Source organism: Stenella coeruleoalba (genome assembly GCF_951394435.1).
Source record: "Stenella coeruleoalba genome assembly, chromosome: 9".
Classification (NCBI taxonomy): Eukaryota; Metazoa; Chordata; class Mammalia; order Artiodactyla; family Delphinidae; genus Stenella; species Stenella coeruleoalba.
The window spans coordinates 104,993,732-105,013,653 of NC_137155.1; the positions used below are offsets into that span (position 1 = coordinate 104,993,732).

The 19,922-nt window shown below is 50.6% G+C and overlaps 1 protein-coding gene across 4 annotated transcripts in view; it reads right to left on the bottom strand.

Moving 5' to 3' along the window:
• The window catches only part of VIPR2 (vasoactive intestinal peptide receptor 2), a 69,612-nt gene that overhangs the window by 1,810 nt on the left and 47,880 nt on the right, over positions 1-19,922 (bottom strand). Inside the window, exons 5-10 of one of the 4 annotated variants that reach the window (XM_079931684.1) lie at positions 5,932-6,082; positions 5,223-5,283; positions 4,200-4,269; positions 3,576-3,667; positions 367-496; positions 243-284 (exon numbers count right to left, since the gene is read on the bottom strand). In XM_079931684.1, coding sequence (XP_079787810.1) covers positions 243-284; positions 367-496; positions 3,576-3,667; positions 4,200-4,269; positions 5,223-5,283; positions 5,932-6,082 — 546 coding nt within the window. Of the gene's footprint in view, positions 1-242; positions 285-366; positions 497-3,526; positions 3,668-3,957; positions 4,270-5,222; positions 5,284-5,931; positions 6,083-11,294; positions 11,437-19,922 lie in introns of those variants that run through there. The other 3 variants (XM_079931687.1, XM_079931685.1, XM_079931686.1) reach the window with 3 other exon arrangements.

The following is a 19,922-nucleotide window of genomic DNA, read 5'->3' on the forward strand; positions in this document are numbered from 1 at the left end:
CGGGGGGCGCGGCCGCCTGGGGGCGGGGCTGTCCGGGCGCTCGCCTGCGGACAGGCTCTGGGACGCTGCGGGTCGGCGGGGGCGGTCGAGGTGTGCGGGAAGACGGAGCCGAGCGCCGCGGGCGCCGGGCAACGGCACTGACCCCACAGCAGGGCGGGCCCTCCCCAGGGGTTTCAGGGGCGTTTCAGGGACTCCCTCACAAGCCGAGAACCTGTGCTTCCCGAGGAGGTCAAAGGACTTACTTCACTGTTCAGAAAGCAGTAGAGGACCGCCACCACCAGGCCCTGCAAGCAAGCGAGAAGGGCGGTGGGTCAGAGCTCACTCACACCCTCCCCTCCCCGGGATGCCCAGCCCCTTGCCACGCACCTGGAAGGATCCGATGCACAGTTCGAAGAGTATCTGGTACTTGGAGGAGATGCCGATGGGAAACACGGCGAACAGCATGTAGTGGACTCCAAAGAGAGGGATGAGCAGCAGGGTGGACTTGGTGAGCCTCCTGCACCACAGGGGGGGGCCCGAGCTCCCGAGGTGACCCGACGGCCGCCTGCTGGCCAGCCCAGGGGCCCCCTAGCTTTGACACCACCCCACCCCGTATGGACTGAGTGTGCAAACGCGATGATGGCCACCACTTTGCCTCATAAAGCAGCAAAGCTCTTCCAAGAAATCCTGACGAGTTTGCCAAGGATGACATTGCTCTGAGCGGGTCTGACGGCCCCGTGTGCCACTGGCTTTAACAGCCGAGACCATCCCCAGCCTTTGGAGGATGGGGGCAAGTTTTACTTTCAGATCAAAAGCAGGGGTGGCCCCCTGAGCACAAGCGTGACAGAAAGTGTTCCCACAGACGGCTGTTTATGGGTCCTGGCAGGCGACCCTGCTCTGGATCGCACAGAGTCCGAGGAATCAGGGAACCTGGACCAGATCTAATTTCTCTGCCTATCAAAGAGCTCTTACCCTCCCTAATCAAAGAGCAGATTTTCTTCTCACTGCATTTGTGTTGAAAATAAAATACCTGACCTCAATCTTCCCCCACCCCCCGCCTTCGAAGCCCCTCCCGCTCCCCGAGCAGGTACAGGACACATTAAGTCAGGGCTTCTCAGCCCTACCTGCACCAGAACCACCTGGAGGTCGTGTTAAAACGCAGACCTGAGAATTCTTCTGTCAGGTGCCCAGAGATGCCGAGGCTGCTGTCGGGACCCCACTTTGAGGACCACTTCTATAAGCCACTTCTGACATGAGAATCATCTGGGGGCTTTTCAACCTCTTCAAGTCCAGGCTGCCCCTCATCCAGTTAAATCAGGTCTCTGCAGGTGGCCCAGCACCTTCCCAGGTGACTCAACCTGGCCACATTTGGTGTAGCAAGCCCAGCACGTTCTAAGGGTCAGGAGCTTTGGGACCACCGCGGGGCTGGTCAGGAATGCAGGGGCCTGGGCCCCCAGGTGGTACGTGTGCATGTCCAGGCCCCTGGGTGACCCCAGAACCGGCAGCCGCTCCAACAACCCGCCTCATCCTGGCAACTCTGAGCGGTGGGAACTGAGGCGGGAGGCACCTCCGTGCTCCTCCGCGTCTCCTCTGCTTGGTGGACCCCAGCCCACACTCGGAAAACAACCCGCCTCATCCTGGCAACTCTGAGCGGTGGGAACTGAGGCGGGAGGCACCTCCGTGCTCCTCCGCGTCTCCTCTGCTTGGTGGACCCCAGCCCACACTCGGAAAAAAGTCACCCTTTGCTTTACATATTTTTGAGGCGCTGTGGCACTTACAACAAGATTTCCTCTGTACTGGGCAATCTGCACAGACTCTGAATCCCAGCCGCTCTGCAGCAGATGTGAGCACGCCCTGGGCCTTGGTGGGCAGGGAAGGCCTCACTGACCACCCAGCTGCCACCACGTGCAGCTTTGAACCTTTGACTTTGCAACACCCACGGTGCACTTGCTGCCTTCACTACCTCGGGTCTCTGCCAGCCCAGTGAGTGAAGGCTGGGATTCTGCAGGGAGCTGCCCTTTAGTTAAATGTTAGAGAGAACCTGCCTGGATTCTCACTATTGATCCATCTGGAATTTGCTGTTGTGCTAGTTTCTAGAAAAGGGATTTAGAAGCTGGACCCCTGGGGCCCTGTGCCTGGACATCTGCCACTACTGTTACGAGACAGATACACAGAAAAGATGTGCTCTGCCTTTTTGTTATCCTGGAAAAAGAACAGATTCTATCATGCCCACTTTATTTTGTTTCCAAAGTAAAAGCATCCATCTCTAAGATCCGCTTAGGAACGCTCCCAAAGAGCCCAGAGGAAAGGTCAGCGTGGCCCTGAACAAGACGTGCAGAAACTGGAAGTTCAGTTGGAAGGGCAGCCTGAGCTGCAGGCATGGGGCGAGTCCAGGAACCAGCCCGGCTTCTCACCTGAGCAGTAAAGATGCTACTTGGAAGGTTCGGCTGAAACCACTTTATCCTTTGTGGTCTGACGTGGAATCCTATCTCTAGGCCTGACCTCTGATGTGGGCTGGGCAGAGACTGTCACACCTCAGGGCACAGTTATATGTATATGTTTACCAAACTCTATCGCAACACTTTGCTGGTGGCAGCCACTAAATGTCTTTTGAATATTAACTCTATCAGTCCTTATAACCTTGTGACAAGTATTATTATTATTTCCACTTCACAGGTGAGGAAACCGAGGCAGAGCAGTGCAGTTACCTCCCCCAGGCCTCCAGCTGGTACATAACCCAGCACTGGGCTGCTGACCACAGGGGATGCCTCCTGTCTCCCCAGGTCCACCCTGCTGTCTAAAGGAGGGGAGGGAAGGAGACAGCTGAGGGGGGGCCCACCCTGCAGGGGCAGTCCGGTAACCCACCCAGGGTCACGCAGCTTCTGCAGCTGCAATTCCAACCCCAATCTGCCTGTATCCAAGGCTCCTATCAGCTGGACCAACCACTCCACACTAACCTGGCTTTATTTTATACTCGAGTTGTGGGCTTTATCTTTTCTTTATAAATTCTTGATAGAAATTCATATGAGCCTCAAGTTCCTTTACGGAGTTCTCAGACCCTTATTAATCAGCTGGATGATGGGGAGTGATTTACTTAACTTCTCTTCCCCACGAGGGAGATGATGACAGCCATGTTCATGTTGTCATCCAGGCAACAAACATCACTTGAGTTATTATTAAGTACAGGGCGCGACATGAGGTGTCCCCTGGACCCTGTGGTCTGATGGGCAAGAAAGAACTAAATATAAAATACAAACAACATGTGGCCAAGGAGAGAAAAGTCAGATTACAGAACAGGAGAGCGGGCAGAACACTTCAATAAGCTGCTCTCTAGAGGACATCCACGCTGGAATGAAGGAGAGGAACACGGCTTGAAAAATTGCCATGGCAACGCTGGCCTTTGGACAAGACAGTCCATCTCCGGGGGTCCCTGTAAAGTGGCCAAGAGCACACTCCTGCGACTAAAGGAGAAAAGCTGGGGTCATCTGCAGGGTCTCGCACCCCAGTTTTGCTGCTCTCCACACATATACTCAGAGTTTCCAGGCTGCCTGAGGTTGGTGAGGGTGGCTCAGAGCTGGAGCTAAACAAATACTCACTTGTACTGTGACTGGTCATTGCCGCCGACATCTGGGGATGTCAACTTCTGCAGTAAAATTCGTATAATACTAACAAAAAGGATGAAATTGACCTGCACGAAAAAGAGACGACACGTTTGTGTGTGAAGTCCCCCTGCAAGGGAGGTGGTGTGGCCGGGATGTGTGTGCCTCTGCTGTTTCAGAAGCACCAGGGCCCTGCCCCTAGTTCTGCTCTTCCCTGCCCCACCCCCCTGAGTCAGAGCCAGACGGTGTCTCTCTGCTGCATCACATACGTTCCGACCCCAGGGCGTGGCAGCTGAGTTGAGAAAATTAATTTTGAGACGTGAAATCCGCAGGTGGAAATCCAGTTCTGCTCTAAGGCTGCACACCTGGGGGACCTGACTCTGACCCCCACCCCACCCCGAGGTTCCCCTGGAGGACTGTCTCTTTCTCGCCCTCCGCTTCACTGAGAATTCGTCCTGAAGGTGGGCCAAGCCCACCATGCAAGAGCTCAGCCTCAGGGTACTTGTCTCAGAAGACCTAGTAGAACGGGCCCCTTATAGTTACTACCAGACAGTGGGCTCGCTCTCTGCCCAAGTGTGCAACCCGGCAGGCAACTCACGTTTCAATACAGAAATGACTTACTATAATAGAAATTAAAATTGGTGTTCGTATAACCCACCAGGGAACACTGTGGTCATTGGTATCCCAGCAACTGTTGAAAAGAGAGAAGGAAAATCACGTTACCACCAATTCCATCTACAAACCAAGCACAGGAGGATAAGCACGCTGCAGACTCACCCTTTCCCCGGGGGCTTGAACACTTTCCCCGGGGGCTTGCGAAACAAAGCGCCCCGGCCGTGAGCCCTCTCACTCACGCGGCTCCTTAGGGGGTCCCTCCTGACTGCCACGCGCTCTCTCCAGCAGGAAGCTGGGGTGGGCGGCTTGTAAAATGCCTCCAGCTCACTCCGTCACCCACACCCCTTCCCAGCAGGGGCAGAGACCCACCCTCGTCCTGGGTCCTAGCTGGTTGACAGCAGGATGTGGAGTCCTTGGAACCCAGCGTACGCTGCCTAGACCCACGGCCCTGGCTGCCCCTGCAGGTGCCTGTGGCGTGTGAGTGAGCCAGGCTGAGGCCAGGAGAACCGCCCCAAGTTCCAGGGACAGAAACACACCAAATCAACTGGGGCTATGTGAGCTCCCAGCTTTGGGTGGTTTGTTACTGGTAGTGGACAACTGGTAGACCCTGGGTCCCGCATGAGGCACAGCGCCGGTGGTGGGAGCTCTTGGTGCTTGGGTCTGGGCCACGGTCTGGCTCACTGTGCACACGAGGCAGAAGTGCTCTGGGCCCTGGTCCAACCGCGCTACCTCGGAGAGCTGCGCCCCAGCTGGCCTCTCAACCCGGCCTCCTCGCTGGGCTGGCTGCTCCGTCTCTGCCTGGTTGACCCCAACCTCAGCTCCGCTGCCAGGCCCAGCTCAGCCCCACCTGTCCCTGGGCTCTTCTCCAAGCACTCCAACCCGTATTCCTCCCCGTGCAGTTCAACGTCCTCCCCATCCGTGTCCAAAGGCTGCCTTTGACCAGATACGAAGCTTCTCTCTGGTTTCCCAAGACCAGTGATGCCAGGACCTCAGTGCTGCTTGACCTCTCTTTACAGGCATGGCACTCACCCTGTGTCTTCTAGTGAAAGCCTGGCCGCAGTCCACGCACCTGTGCAGACGGTGGGGATGCCTGCAGAAAGACACCTGGTGACCACAACCCCATGCTGGTTACTTGCACCAGCCCAGCAGGGGCACACGTGGGAGCTTTCATTAGCCTGATGGTCAGGGACAAGGGCCTTCCGATGAAAAGATCAAGTGGAAGCTCTTCATAAATACATACAGGCTTATGCTCATGCCTTACTAAGCAGTGAAGATAACTGAGTATGTGTCTGAAGGCTTCATGGTCCTGAAACGCATCTCTGTGTTTCTGGGTGTCGGTGTCAATGTGCTTGGGAGGCTGTGTTCAGACTTGGCAAAGACCTGCAGGGGAGTCCCTCGCTGTGAAGGTGGGGGTCCCGCAGCTGACACACAGCCCTGCTGATGGGCACGTTAGTGGGACCTCGTGATGGATGGCCTCCCTGCTTCTTCTCCTCCCAGGCCCCTTCCTTCTGACTTGCCCACCATCAGGGTTTGCCCCAGGAATGAGAGTCAGAGCAGTTTTAAATCAGGTCCTGGCTCCCAGAAATACTAAGCTGTTGGCTCTAGAAAAGCTCTTCCTACAGGGGCGGCACAGCATTTTTCTGAGCTGAAAGCACCTGCATTTATAGGTCAGAGAGGACAGCAATCAGGAACCTGGGGGGTTTGGGGGTGGCAGTGGGCTGTCGGGGGGAGTCCTTACCCCATCCAATCAGGAGATAGGCCACAAGGCGCCGGCTGGGGGAGAAGATGGCCACCAGGAGGGTGTGGAGGTACAGCCCCTCCACCAGGAGCCAGTAGAAGTTGGCCATGATGCAGTACTGGAAGAAGACCAGGCTCAGCTTGCAGCCCACCTGGATGCCACAGACAGAGTGAGAGAGCACACTGCGTTTGGATGAGGACTTTCGGGGCGGGCAGCCGGCTCCAGGCCCCAACGCGAGCCCGTGCTGCACGAGGCACGTGGCCACCCAACACAGAGGTGCCGCCTGGAGGTGTGTGCCTGTTCAGGTGAGGCCCTGGAACTCGCTGGAGGGCAGCATGGGGCCCAGGCAGATGCACAGTGTCCCTGAGGGTGACATGTAACTTTGAGAGTGACCATGTGGGGCCTGGCACGCTTGGCTGACCTCCCTCTCCTTCCTCCTGACCCCCCTCCTCCCTGCATCCCCCTCTCCTCCTGCATCCTCCTCTCCTCCCTGCATCCCCTCTCCTCCCTGCATCCCCGTCTCCTCCCTGCATCCTCATCCACCCTGCATCCCCCTCTCCTCCTGCATCCTCCTCTCTTCCCTGCATCCCCCTCCTCCCTGCATCCCCGTCTCCTCCCTGCATCCTCATCCACCCTGCATCCCCCTCTCCTCCTGCATCCTCCTCTCCTCCCTGCATCCCCCTCTCCTCCTGCATCCCCTCTCCTCCCTGCATCCTCCTCTCCTCCCTGCATCCCCTCTCCTCCCTGCATCCCCGTCTCCTCCCTGCATCCTCCTCTCCTCCCTGCATCCCCTCTCCTCCTGCATCTCCCTCTCCTCCCTGCATCCTCCTCTCTTCCCTGAATCCTCATCCACCCTGCATCCCCCTCTCCTCCTGCATCCTCCTCTCCTCCCTGCATCCCCTCTCCTCCCTGCATCCCCGTCTCCTCCCTGCATCCTCATCCACCCTGCATCCCCCTCTCCTCCTGCATCCTCCTCTCCTCCCTGCATCCCCCTCTCCTCCTGCATCCCCTCTCCTCCCTGCATCCTCCTCTCCTCCCTGCATCCCCTCTCCTCCCTGCATCCCCGTCTCCTCCCTGCATCCCCCTCTCCTCCCTGCATCCCCTCTCCTCCTGCATCTCCCTCTCCTCCCTGCATCCTCCTCTCCTCCCTGCATCCTCCTCTCCTCCCTGCATCCCCTCTCCTCCCTGCATCCCCCTCTCCTCCTGCATCCCCTCTCCTCCCTGCATCCCCGTCTCCTCCCTGCATCCTCCTCTCCCCCCTGCATCCTCATCCACCCTGCATCCTCCTCTCCTCACTGCATCCCCTCTCCTCCCTGCATCCCCGTCTCCTCCCTGCATCCTCCTCTCCCCCCTGCATCCTCATCCACCCTGCATCCTCCTCTCCTACCTGCATCCCCTCTCCACCCTGCATCCCCCTCCTCCCTGCATCCTCCTCTCCTCCTGCATCCCCCTCTCCTCCTGCATCCTCCTCTCCTCCCTGCATCCCCCTCTCCTCCCTGCATCCCCTCTCCTCCCTGCATCCCCTCTCCTCCCTGCATCCTCCTCTCCTCCCTGCATCCCCCTCTCCTCCTGCATCCTCCTCTCCTCCCTGCATCCCCCTCCTCCCTGCATCCCCTCTCCTCCTGCATCCTCCTCTCCTCCCTGCATCCCCCTCTCCTCCCTGCATCCCCTCTCCTCCCTGCATCCCCTCTCCTCCCTGCATCCTCCTCTCCTCCCTGCATCCCCCTCCTCCCTGCATCCCCCTCTCCTCCTGCATCCCCCTCTCCTCCCTGCATCCCCGTCTCCTCCCTGCATCCTCATCCACCCTGCATCCCCCTCTCCTCCTGCATCCCCCCTCCTCCCTGCATCCCCCTCTCCTCCTGCATCCCCCCTCCTCCCTGCATCCCCCTCTCCTCCTGCATCCCCCTCTCCTCCCTGCATCCCCCTCTCCTCGCTGCATCCTTACCCTCCACTCACTTCCACTTTTTCTCCTTTGTTCTTCCTCACTGTGCACTCTTAACAAGAGATGGAAAAATAAAGGAATAAACAAGAAACCCACCAAATACATTATTTCCCCAGGAGTTTTGAAAGGGAAAAATTATGTATTACATAAAGTAAAGGCATTTTTAATCTCTCAGACCTTCATATAAGTAAACATATCAGGTATTTCCACGTCATGAGCAAACATGAAATTGAGGCTTTCAATCACTAAGCTTATGTAAGTGAGCTGAAAACAAGAACAGTACTTTTACTTCTATCCTTCTTCTGTATCTTTGCAGCCGCCTCCCCTAATATGTGTATGTGGCTGATGGGTGGATGTACTTCCATATATGTGGACACACTCATACACGTGTATGGGGTGGACAGAGTTGCAGGCAATGCACGGCAGCCTCTCAGCTGGCTCCCCGGGGTCATGAGGCGCTTGGACTCACAGCGGCTCCATCCTCTCCAGGACGCTCCAGCCCCTGACCTCGCACCAGGTCTCTCTTGCCTAAGTGGAGTGTGGTTCCGTCTCTTTCTAAGGCGGTTACGGTTTACTGATGCTGAGGGCGGGGAGGGGGTCTGCATGTGGAGGCGGCCCTCTGGACATCGGGGCTGGGCCGCCGTAAGTGGAAAGCCGCACGTGACAACACTGCTGTGGAGACAGGAGAAGCGACCCAAGACCTCGTTGGGACAGTGACAGAGGCGCGTGCTGGGTGTCGAGGAGGGAAGAGCTCCACACCCACGGGTGGAGGGAACCTGTGGTGAGCCCTGCTGGCCGGCGCAGAGGGCACGTCCTGCACACGCAGCATCCGTAGCACCCGTGGCATCTCTGCCTTTGGAAAGCTGTCCAGCACTATCTGTCGCAGTGTAAACACGTGTGCCCTTTGGTCCCTCCAGTCTCTCTCCAGACCCACCTGACCGAGGTGAGAGCACTGGTGCACGAAGATACACGTACACTGACGCTTGTGGGGACAGAAGATACAAAAACAGGGTGTCGCGCAGATTACGTCACACCTGCACGGTAGATTCAAAGCAGACCCTGAGACACCGCTAGACTCAGAGGATTTCCAGGATATCCTGTTGGAGGATTTTCTCTAGACTGGAGCACGGTTTCCACAGGTTTAGATCAAACCCAGACCAACAAGTGCAGAGAACGAGGCGCCCACACATGTGCGGGCTGGCCTAGGTGGGGACGGAGGCAGGGGTTCTGTCTCCTGGTCCACGTTTTGATCCAATAAAGACACTGGCTTCTTTGAGGCCCAACTCCTTGAAAAGGACGAGAAAACAGCACCTACCATGAGGGTTGTCAAAGGCAAAATCAGGTGTCACAGCTGGAGATACGTGTCCTCTCAGGCTCTACGGGGCCAGACGGCATTTCCCTAGAGTGCTGGGAAGACTTACAGCATCTTCAGGTGCTGGCTAAGAGCAAGTCAACAGGATATTTTGTTTAAACATGTGACGATGACAGCTGCAGGGCTGGGGATATGGGCCTTGGTGCCTCTGTGGGTCTCATGCCTGGAGCCCTCAGTGCACAGTGAGCGGCAGAGGCGATGGCGTGGTGATGTCCACGTGTGCAGTTTCACTCGTCCTGTGTCCACAGCTGCTCCACACTTGAGGACATGGGCTCCCCCAGCACCATGCAAAGCCCCTTCCTTTGGAGCCGTCTTTCCAGGGACGGAGCCAAACTCGTGATGGGACAGAGTCTGAAGGGTGTGTGTGTGCCTGGGTCTGTGCGCCTGTGTCTCTGTGTGAGCGTACGCATGCCTGTGTGTTTCTGCGTGCCTGTGCACCTCTGTGTGCATGTGTTCTGCGTGTGTGTGCACTTGTGCACCTGTGTGTGTTGATGGGCTCTTCTCACTTCCCCTTCTCCTGCCCCCTCTGCCATTCTGGCCTGGGCTGTGGGCCTACGTGGCAGCTCAGTGGGCCCAGGACCCTCTGCAATGTGCAGACCCCCAGCCCAGCCTCCAGCCCTTGTCTCTGGCTCTCCGCCTCCCCCCGACCCACCCGTGACAGCAAGCAGCTGGTCAGCATTCAGCTTTGGGCCGGGTGCATCCCTGTTCAGATGCGTCAGCCTCACTGCAGAGCCCAGGGCCTCCTAGCTTACCCCTAGGCAGGTGGGACTCAGGGCAGGGACACCCAGGTCCCTGTTGCTGCCCGTCCCTCAGCCAGATCCTCCGTCTACACAGCAGGAGAAAGCTGAGAGCACCGCTCCAGGGCCTGCTGTCTGTGGGCCCGTCAGGGTCACTACGTCCTTTAATGAAGAGCTAAGTACGGAGCGCTGCTTCGAGCAGAGCTTTGAGACACAGAGACGGGACCGAAGGCTCCTCAGCGGGAGGACAGCCAGGCACCCCTGCTCCAGGCCTGCGGGTGCACCCCCAGCTGTGCAGCGGAGGCTCGATCTAGGGACGAGAGCCCAGGGGCCGCACTTCCACCTGCGGCTGGGACTGGCCAGGTGGAGGATCTTGTTGCTAATTTCTTTATTATATTCAGTCCACATGCCTCCTGGTCAAGATTATCCCAGGAGTATATTGGTATTTATTGCACCTGCAGACCTAAGAAGCAGCTGAAGTTCTTCGGTGTGATAAAGCCTTTACTATGTTAAAACGACATTGACTCAAATCTGCTCAGTCCAGAGCAAGGGTGCCAGCACATGAATCCATCCGCTTGGGAGGCGGGTGGAGAACAGCATTCTGGCTAGTGTGGAAGAGCTGTGACCAGGACTAGGGTGCCGTGTAGAACCCAGGTGGAGGGTGCGACTGGGTGTCGGAAGACTGGGTAGAAGGACTTGATCTCAGAGGAGCTCAATATAAACGCACTAAACTCAACTATGCCTTAAAGGCCCACTGATGTCCACCACAAGCCAAGCCTGCACTGCAGAAACTAACAGTTAAGGAGATTCATCCTCTTGCAAAGAGCTGAGCCCGCGGGTCACGGGCGCGCACTGCGCTCCCAGCAGGTGCTGCGGGGACGCACTCACCGCGCAGGTGATTTCCACCCAGCAGTCAGGGGAAGCATCTACTGCTCAGAATCCCGGACATGTGCGGAGAAAACGGCGTCGTGCGTGCCCACCCGTGCCAGGAACATCCGGCTCGAGCTGCCGCTGGTGCTTCGGGGCAGCGGCCTCTTGGGAGGCCGGCTCTGCCTGGGGTCAGCACTCCGGCCGTGACCTCCCACCGGGCAGTGCCCACGTGCCCACCTTGTGTCTCTGGCCACCGTGGGCCTGCTCCGAGCTCAGGCCCGCTCCCGCGCCCTGACGGGGACCACCGGCTCTGGGACTTCTTCCCGATGCCAAGTGGGGTTGGAGTAAAGGGATGGGCGGTGGGGAGGGAGTTCGGTGGAGCTGGAGTTCACACAGGCACCTGCCCCCCATGAGAGGACCCCGCCCACAGGGACAGCCTTACCCAGGAGGACGGCTGGTCGGGGCAGTGCAGAGTCCCTGAGCTGGAGTACAGAACGTCGTCCTTGACCAACACCGAGATGGCCCGCAGGATGAAGGAGAGGAACAGGTTCAGGTGGATGTAGTTCCTGGTGCAATGCAGCTTCCTGCGGAGGGGGGAGGCGGTGGTGGGAGGGGAGAGGGGAGTAGAATGGCGGGGAGAGGGTGATGGGGGAGAGGGGGAGGCATGGATGGGGACAGAAGGGAATTGGAGGGGAATTGGAGGGGGATGGGAAGGGGGAGGAAATAGATAATCAAACACTGATTTGGGGCACACTTTCATAGTTGCCTGTGTGGCTTTAATCTTAAGGCTTCTTTTTTATGGAAGTTAATCATTTATTTAACTATTCCTTATTGTATATTTAAGATGTTTACAGCTTTGCATTATGATAAATATTTTTGTGCATAAACCTTTTCCCTTATTTCTGACTTAGCGCCTTAGATCAGAGTCCTAGAAACAGGAGTTCAGCATAAAAGTATAAAGCAAAGCCGTGCTCAGTCGAGCCTGCGGTGGCATGCCCCCACTTCACAGATGTGCAGACCACCCATCTTTGCAGCAAATTTCCGGCAAGACCCACATCAAAGGACCTGTCTCTGAACTTAACTTTATGTGATATTTTGCTTCTCTAAAAAATGCTCAGAACATTTTGTTTATAGTTATTTTACAACACTTAAATTCTGCTTTGGAGAAGACTTAATTGGATACTTGCTTTAACTCTGACTTTTAATTGTCTGGAGTCTTTAAGAAACAAGCTGTCCCACACAGATGCACTTCCAACATTGTTAATCATTAACTCTTTAGGGTTAAGTAAAGTTTACAATTTTTGAAGAACATTAAATAATGTATACTAAAATAGACTTCCACCTGTGGCTACGAAGGGAAGCTTATCTGACTTCCCTCCCACTAGGGGGTCAACGTGATTTAAAAAATTATCTACTTGGAGAGCAGCGGAAGCAGCTAGGACTCGAAGGACAGGGTGCTGGTGAGGAAGGAGGCACTGGGGCTTTTTGGGCACCCACCTCCTCTTGTCTCCTGGGCTGTTGGTTAACCTATGTCTCAGGGCACAGCAGCCAATTAGAGAACAGGGGCCCAGAGCTTGTAACATCATCACTGGACGGAATGGACAACAAAGGAAGTTAAGGGCTTTCAAGTTAACAGACTCCAGGAGCAATGATTCTGGAGAAAAGGAAAACACAGAGAGCCCAAAATTCAGCACGCAGTTATCTACTGAGGTTTTCCTTTCCTTTTTCCATTTCCTAAGGTGTTCATGTGTTGGATGAGTAGAAAGATTCCCAGGCCTTCATCTGAAACCCCTAAAAGGCTATGACGTAGGAATAATGACAAAAAAGCCTTCACAGAGCCTGAAATACAGCCTCAAGTCAACTCAATCCCTGCCTGGCTCAGGCTGGTCTGCCCATGTTGCTAGAAAAATTAAATCCTCTCTGTAGTAAGAGATCATCTAAAGTCTCTACAATTTAATTATATGTAATTTCAGTAAATTAATAAGTATGCTATAAACAGTACCAAGTGATCAAATACAGTTAAAAAGGAAAAAACAAAAACAAAAATAAACAGAGAATAGAAGGAGATCCAGACGCTGGCATTTTAAGACATGGACTGTAAAATTACTCTGATTAATATAGCCAAGAAAATTGGTGAAGATATGGAGAACCTTATTAGAGGATGGAATTAATTGTAAAAATCAGATGGAAAATTGAAAACTTAAAAAAAAACCCTGAAATTAAGAATTAAATAGCTGGGTCTAACATTAGAGTAGACACTGTAAATCAGAGTATTATAAGTTGGAAAATAGATCAGTAGAATATGTCTAGACGAAAATAGAGAGAAACAAAATAATGTTAAATATAAAGAAATAGGAAATATATGGGAAATGATGAAAATGTTAAACATACTTGAAAATGGAGCTTCAGAAGGAGAGGAGAGAGGATAAAGTAGAAGCAATGTTTGAAGAGATACCAGCCAAGAATTTTTGAAATTGATAAATAACAGATTAAAGAAATTCCACTAACTTCAAGAAGGAGGATTACAAAGAAAACCACACTAGAGCCCATGATAGTATAACTGCTAAAAACCAAAGACAAAGAAAAAAGTCTTCAAAGCACCCAGAGAAAGACTCATCCTTCAGTGGAATAATGGTGAGACTGGCAGCTGACTTTTTCAAAAGAACTAATGATGCACATCTTTAATGTGAGGAAAGAAAACAACTGCCCACAAAAAATGCAATACTATCAAGAACATCCTCAGACATGAAGGCAGGGCTTCCCTGGTGGCGCAGCGGTCGGGAGTCCGCCTGCCGACGCAGGGGACGCGGGTTTGTGCCCTGGTCTGGGAAGATCCCACATGCCGTGGAGCGGCCGGGCCCGGAGCCTGTGCTCCGTGACGGGAGAGGCCACAGCAGTGAGAGGCCCGCGTACAGCAAAAAAAAAAAAAAAAAGGCAAAATTAAGATGATCTCAGGCAATCAAAAATCATGAGAATTCACTCCTGGGAGGCCTGTGCCGAAGGAAACACTAAAAGGAGATCTTCAGGCAGGAGGAAAGTGATCCTGGATGGAAACATGAAAATTGAAGGAGGAATGAAGAGCACCAGGACAGACAGACAGGCAACTGAAAATAAACACTGACTTCCAGACAACAACCGTAATCATGCCTTGTGGTACTTATAAAATGCTATGAAGTCTTGAGTTGACTGGGAAGCAGTAAAAATAGTAACTGGAGGTTAACACCTATGAGACAAGGATGCATTTTGTTAATATGGGGTGAAAACCAGAAGAATAATAGAATATATAACTAACAATCTGAAAGGGGAAAATTGGAATAATAAAAATACTTGACAATTTAAAAAGAAACACGAAGTGAGTGCAGGAGCAATGAAGCAGCTGAGACAATTGAAAGCAAAGAGATAGAAGACGGAGTAAAACTCCAAGTTGTCAGTAACTAGTCTAAATGTGAGTGTAAAATACTGTATGTAAAAATAAAAATAGACTGGAAATAAAAAGCAAATCTCAATTAAATGGAGCTTGTAAAAAAAATAAATGGAGCTTGTAAAACACTCAAATTAAATATAAAACAGGGAAGTTCAAAGTAAAAGCACAGAAAATATATCTTGCAAATATCAAATAAAGAAAGCTAATATAACTACATTAATATAAGAGGAGATTTTTTAAAATCAAGGGACATTACTAAACATGGACAGTTTAATAGGAAAATAAAACATTAAATGGGTATGCCCCTAATAACATAACCTTAAAATATATAAAGCAAACAGTGAAAGAAATAAAAGAAGAAATAGACAAGTCCACAATTATAGTTGGAAATTTAAATACATGTCTGTCAGTAACTGATAGAACAAGTAGTTAAAACAAACAGTAAAATTTAGAATATTTAAATAACGTGATCATCAAAATTATGTAAATGACATATGTAGCATACAGACCAATAACTGTGGAAATTACATTGTCTTCAAATGAAAATGAAACTTGTACTAAAATAGACCACATTCTGAGTCATGAATCAAGTCTCAACAAATTGTAGAGGATTTAATTCATGTGGTATGCTCTCTGATTACCAGGAATCAAGCCAGATTACCATGAATTAAGCCACAATCCAACTCGTTACTAATTTTCTATTCAGCTTAGAAATTAATCTATAGTTTTCTGTAGCCTATGAGTTAAAAAATAATTTAAAAAAAGAGTTTAGAAAAATTAGAACTCAATGATAATGGAAAACACATATTTAAATGTAAAAGATGGAACTAAAGCAGGTCTGAGAGGGAAATGCGTAGGTATAAATAAACGCATTTTAAACAAAGGAAGGCTGAACATACACCTAACTTAAGCTAGAAAAAGCTACCACATGGAAGCCAGAGAACACAGAGGGAAGGAACCAATAAAGATAAGCGCACAAGCCAGTCAATTAATGAATAAGCATACAGGGGAGAAAATTAAAGTCCAAAGTTGGTTCTTGGAAAACACTGATAAAACTGATAAAGCTTTATACAGTAAGATTCATCAAGATACAAAGAAGGAAAATAAAAATGACCAATACCAGGAATGAGAAAGGAGATATAAGTATAGCTTTTACATACGTGAAAAATATAATAAGAGATATAGAAATGTAGGTGAAATGAATAGATTCCTTGAAAAATACAACTTATAACTAACATAGGAGAAACAGAGAATCTGAATTGTCATATGTCTGTTTTAAAAACTTGAACCTTAAAAGAAAACCTTCCCACATGACAGCTCTCTGCCCAGATGGCTTCACTGGTGAATTCCACAAACGCTACGGAAGAAATAGCACCTTATCTAACCCACATCATTCCACAGGATAGGAAAGGGGGCACTTTATTATTCACCTATGGACAAGCACAACTGTCATATCAAAGCCTATCTTACGAGAAAGGAAAATTATATCAAATTCATGACTGTAGACACAAAAATCCTCAACAAGACACTCGTAAACTAAACCCAGTTATATAGTAAAAGGATAATATATCACAACCAACTAGGGTTAATTTTAGGAACGAAAGGTAGATTTAATATCAGAAAATCTACCTATGTATTTTTTCACATTAAATGAACAAATGATAAAAACCATCTGCTCGTCTCAATATATGCAGAAAAATCATCATAAATTCAGCATCCATTTGTGATTAAAAACTCAGAAAACTGGGAATTGAAAGGAATGCTCTTAATCTGGTAAAGAGTATCTTCAAAGTATCTGCAGCAAACGTCACGCTTACAAGTGAAATATTGAGAACTTTCACCCTGAGCTCAAAAATAAGAAAAGGTGGTCCTCTATCATCACTTCTATTCATACTGTGCTTCACAAAAACTTGAGCTGCATATAAGAAGAATCCAGATGAGTTTACAGAATAATTATAAAATTCATAAATACGTTTGGCAAGTCTGCTGAAGCAAGATCAATATATCAATGTCAATTCCTTTTCTAAACGTTATGTGTACACAAATATATATGACAGCATAAACAAATACCTCAGCATGACTATCAAAAGACGTCCATGATGTTTACTCAGAGAACCACAGAATATTATTGAAAGAAATTAAGAAGGCCCAAACCAATGGAAGGATCTACTATAATCACTGGTTGGATGATTAAAAACTGTAAAGATGTCCAGTCTATCCAAGCTGATCTACAGATTCAATGCAATCCAAAATGAAATCCCAGGAGAGTTTTTTTAATGGCTACTGACAAGCTGATTAAAACAATTCACATGTAAGTGCAGATGACCAGCCTCTTCCTAGTGAGAAAGAAGAGCTGACAGATTTACACTGCTGGAAGTCAGGGCTTATTACAAAGGCACAGCAATGACAGCAATGTAAAAACGGCACGTGATAGATAAAGAGGGAAATAGGACAGAGCAGGGCATCCAGTCCCTTGATACACAGTCACAAAGATGCCTTTGCAACGCACTGGCACAGGTGGGCTTTCCAGGTAATGGTCCTGGAGAAACTGAATACAGAGAAAGCGAATGACCTTAACCCCTACCTCACACCATACACAAAAATAAATCACCAGTGGATCATAAACCTGTACATGAGAAGTTAAAATAATAAAAATTTCTAGATGATAACAAAGAAGAACATGCCAGAGATATTTTAAACAGGCCCAGGAAGCTCTGACTATCAAGACAGATGGTCAACAGGCTTCATTAAAATGAAGAACTTTCGCTGATCAAAAGACTCATTAGGGGGCTGTAAAGTCGAACCACAGTGCTAGAGATAAAATCTGTGATACCCATATCTGACGAAAGGCTGCTCTCACAGGACTCCTAAAAATTAACTTAAAAAAAGACAGACAGCTGAATAGAAAAATGAGCAAACACTTGAAATGGTCCTGCAGGAAAAAAAGTTTCCAAACACATGATATCATTATTCACCAGGGAAATGCACATTAAAAACACAATTCTATATTACTATAGACAATGGGGGGGGGAGGTGGAGTGGAAGGCGTCTCCGCAAGGCAGGTGGGCACGTGCAGTACCTGGAGGGACTACACCTGTGCATGGCCTACGACAGGAGAGACATATGAACGTAAAGTAAACATGAATATAAATATAAGTGTGCACACACACACGCACATCTGAAGAACTGTGTACGCGCGTGCAGGAGAGAACTCACAAGAATGTCCACAGCAGCCCTGCTTGTGGTCGCCCCAAACCGAGAGGCACCCACGTCTCCGTGGACACTGAACAAAGAAATGAGTTGTGTTATCTTCACACAGCAATAAAAAAGAACAGGATAACTGCACGCAACAATTCGGAAGAACCTCCCTGCAAAACGCTGAACTGGGGAGACTGGGGCGTTCCTTCTGTAAGATCCTAAAATAGGCAAAAGCAGTGCGTGGTGTCAGAACTCTGAATAGCGGTCACCTTCTGGGAAGTGGGTGGTGACGGACACGCAGCGGCCTGGAGACCGGCTCCTGGTGCTAACCGTGCTGGATGGCGACCTGGGCGCTGTGCTCCCTGGGGACAAGCATCACGCTGCATGTGGAGCCCTGCCCACGTCCCTGCATGCACACTTCACTCAGAAAAGTCCATTTCTGTGTATTCAGCGTGACCCCAGACCTCGGTAATGACGACATTAAATACGACACAGGAGCAGTTCTGAAGCTCAGTGACCCTGCGCTGTGGTCCGACGGCTGCAGGCTCGACGCTGCCTCGGCCTCGTGTGCTCCTCGTGCTGGGAGCTCTCATCTCTCCAAACCCTTTTCTTTCTTTTCTTCTTTTCTCCACTCCTCTTCCCTTTCCCTCTCCCCATGTCTCTCCACTGAGCGGGGCTGGGGTTTGTTGCTGTCCCCCAGGTGAGCACAGCCCCCCCAGGTCAGCAAGCTGTCCAAACGAGTCACGTTGCCGGGTCTCTCAGCGACGCCTTCACCACACATTTAAAGTTTCACTTCCAGGTACTGATCTAACGGATGACGGATGTAACTGAAAGTGTGTCTCCAGATGAGCCAGGCTGGAATCCGCCCCCCGATGGTGGCATGAATGGACTCCCGAAGGCGAACGGGGTGAAGGTGGTGGTGGATCGGGGCCCTGCGCTCATCCGCTCAGCACCCTGGGACACATGGCACCTCCGAGGCCTCCTCCTCTAACTGGTAAAGCTGGGACGTGAGAGCACTTACCTGGTGGAGGTGTCGTAAGGACCCAATTAACAAGCCCCTATGAAATGCATGGCACAGCGTGTTAGCAATTACTGCTGCTATTCCCGGGCCTGTGAGGACCGGGGCTGCCTCGTCAGTGCCTGGACCACAGGCCACACTCGAGGATGCCAGCAACAGTGACCGCCCATGACTCCCACACAGAACCAGGCCCCGCGTTTGATACCCAAGTCTGCATGCCCTTTGGGAAAGAAAGAGATGAAGAAATGAGATGTTCCATTTCTCCACTGTAAAGTAAGAACCTAAGTGTCCATGACAAATGAATGGATAAAGAAGATGTGGCACATATATACAATGGAATATTACTCAGCCATAAAAAGGAACGAAATTGAGTTGTTTGTAGTGAGGTGGATGGACCTAGAGTCTGTCATACAGAGTGAAGTAAGGCAGAAAGAAAAATACCATATGCTAACACACATATATGGAATCTAAAAAAAAAAAAAGTTCTGAAGAACTCAGGGGCAGGACAGGAATAAAGACACAGACCTAGAGAATGGACTTGAGGATGCGGGGAGGGGTAAGGGTAAGCTGGGATGAAGTGAGAGAGTGGCATGGACATATATACACTACCAAATGTAAAATAGATAGCTAGTGGGAAGCAGCCGCATAGCACAGGAAGACCAGCTTGATGCTTTGTGACCACCTAGATGGGTGGGAGGGAGACGCAAGAGGGAGGGGATATGGGGATATATGTCTACGTATAGCTGATTCACTTTGTTTTACAGCAGAAACTAACACAACATTGTAAAGCAATTATACTCCAATTAAGATGTTAAAAAAAAAAGAACATGGTTGCTTGATGCTTTCGTAGCTTATGGGCTATATTTTGGAGAATAAATGTTCGATGACTGCAAAGAATTCCGTTTCCTGGGTGTAATCACCATGACAATGGAGCGTGTTATTTTTATAACATGGATTTTAGAATTAACTCAGTCTCTCAGCTCTCCAGGGAGGTGGCATCAGCAGATGGAAGTGGGAAGGGTGCCTGAGTTGAAGGCAGAGCCTGGGACTGTACTCCATCCCTGGGCTCTGGGCACTTTTTCCTGGGATCATTGCACACTGAACCAGCAGAATGACAGTCAATGCAGACACATCCTTTTTCTAACTAAGAAGTGTCACCTGCAGCTGAAGAATGATGTCCATGTAAAGAAGACTGTGATGCGCATAGAAGCATTGGAGACTCTCTTAATGGATCATGACCGTATTTGCAATAATCCCAGAATGCTGTTGCTGGCTAGTTGTTCAATACATCATGAAGTGCAAACCTGAGGGAAACTGCTGTCAAGAATATGGATTGCTCAACATGGGAGCTCTTCAAAACAAACTGAAAATTTTCTAATTCAAGTTACCCTGTGCTGGCTTACCTCCCTAAATGTTTCCTTTCTTTTTTA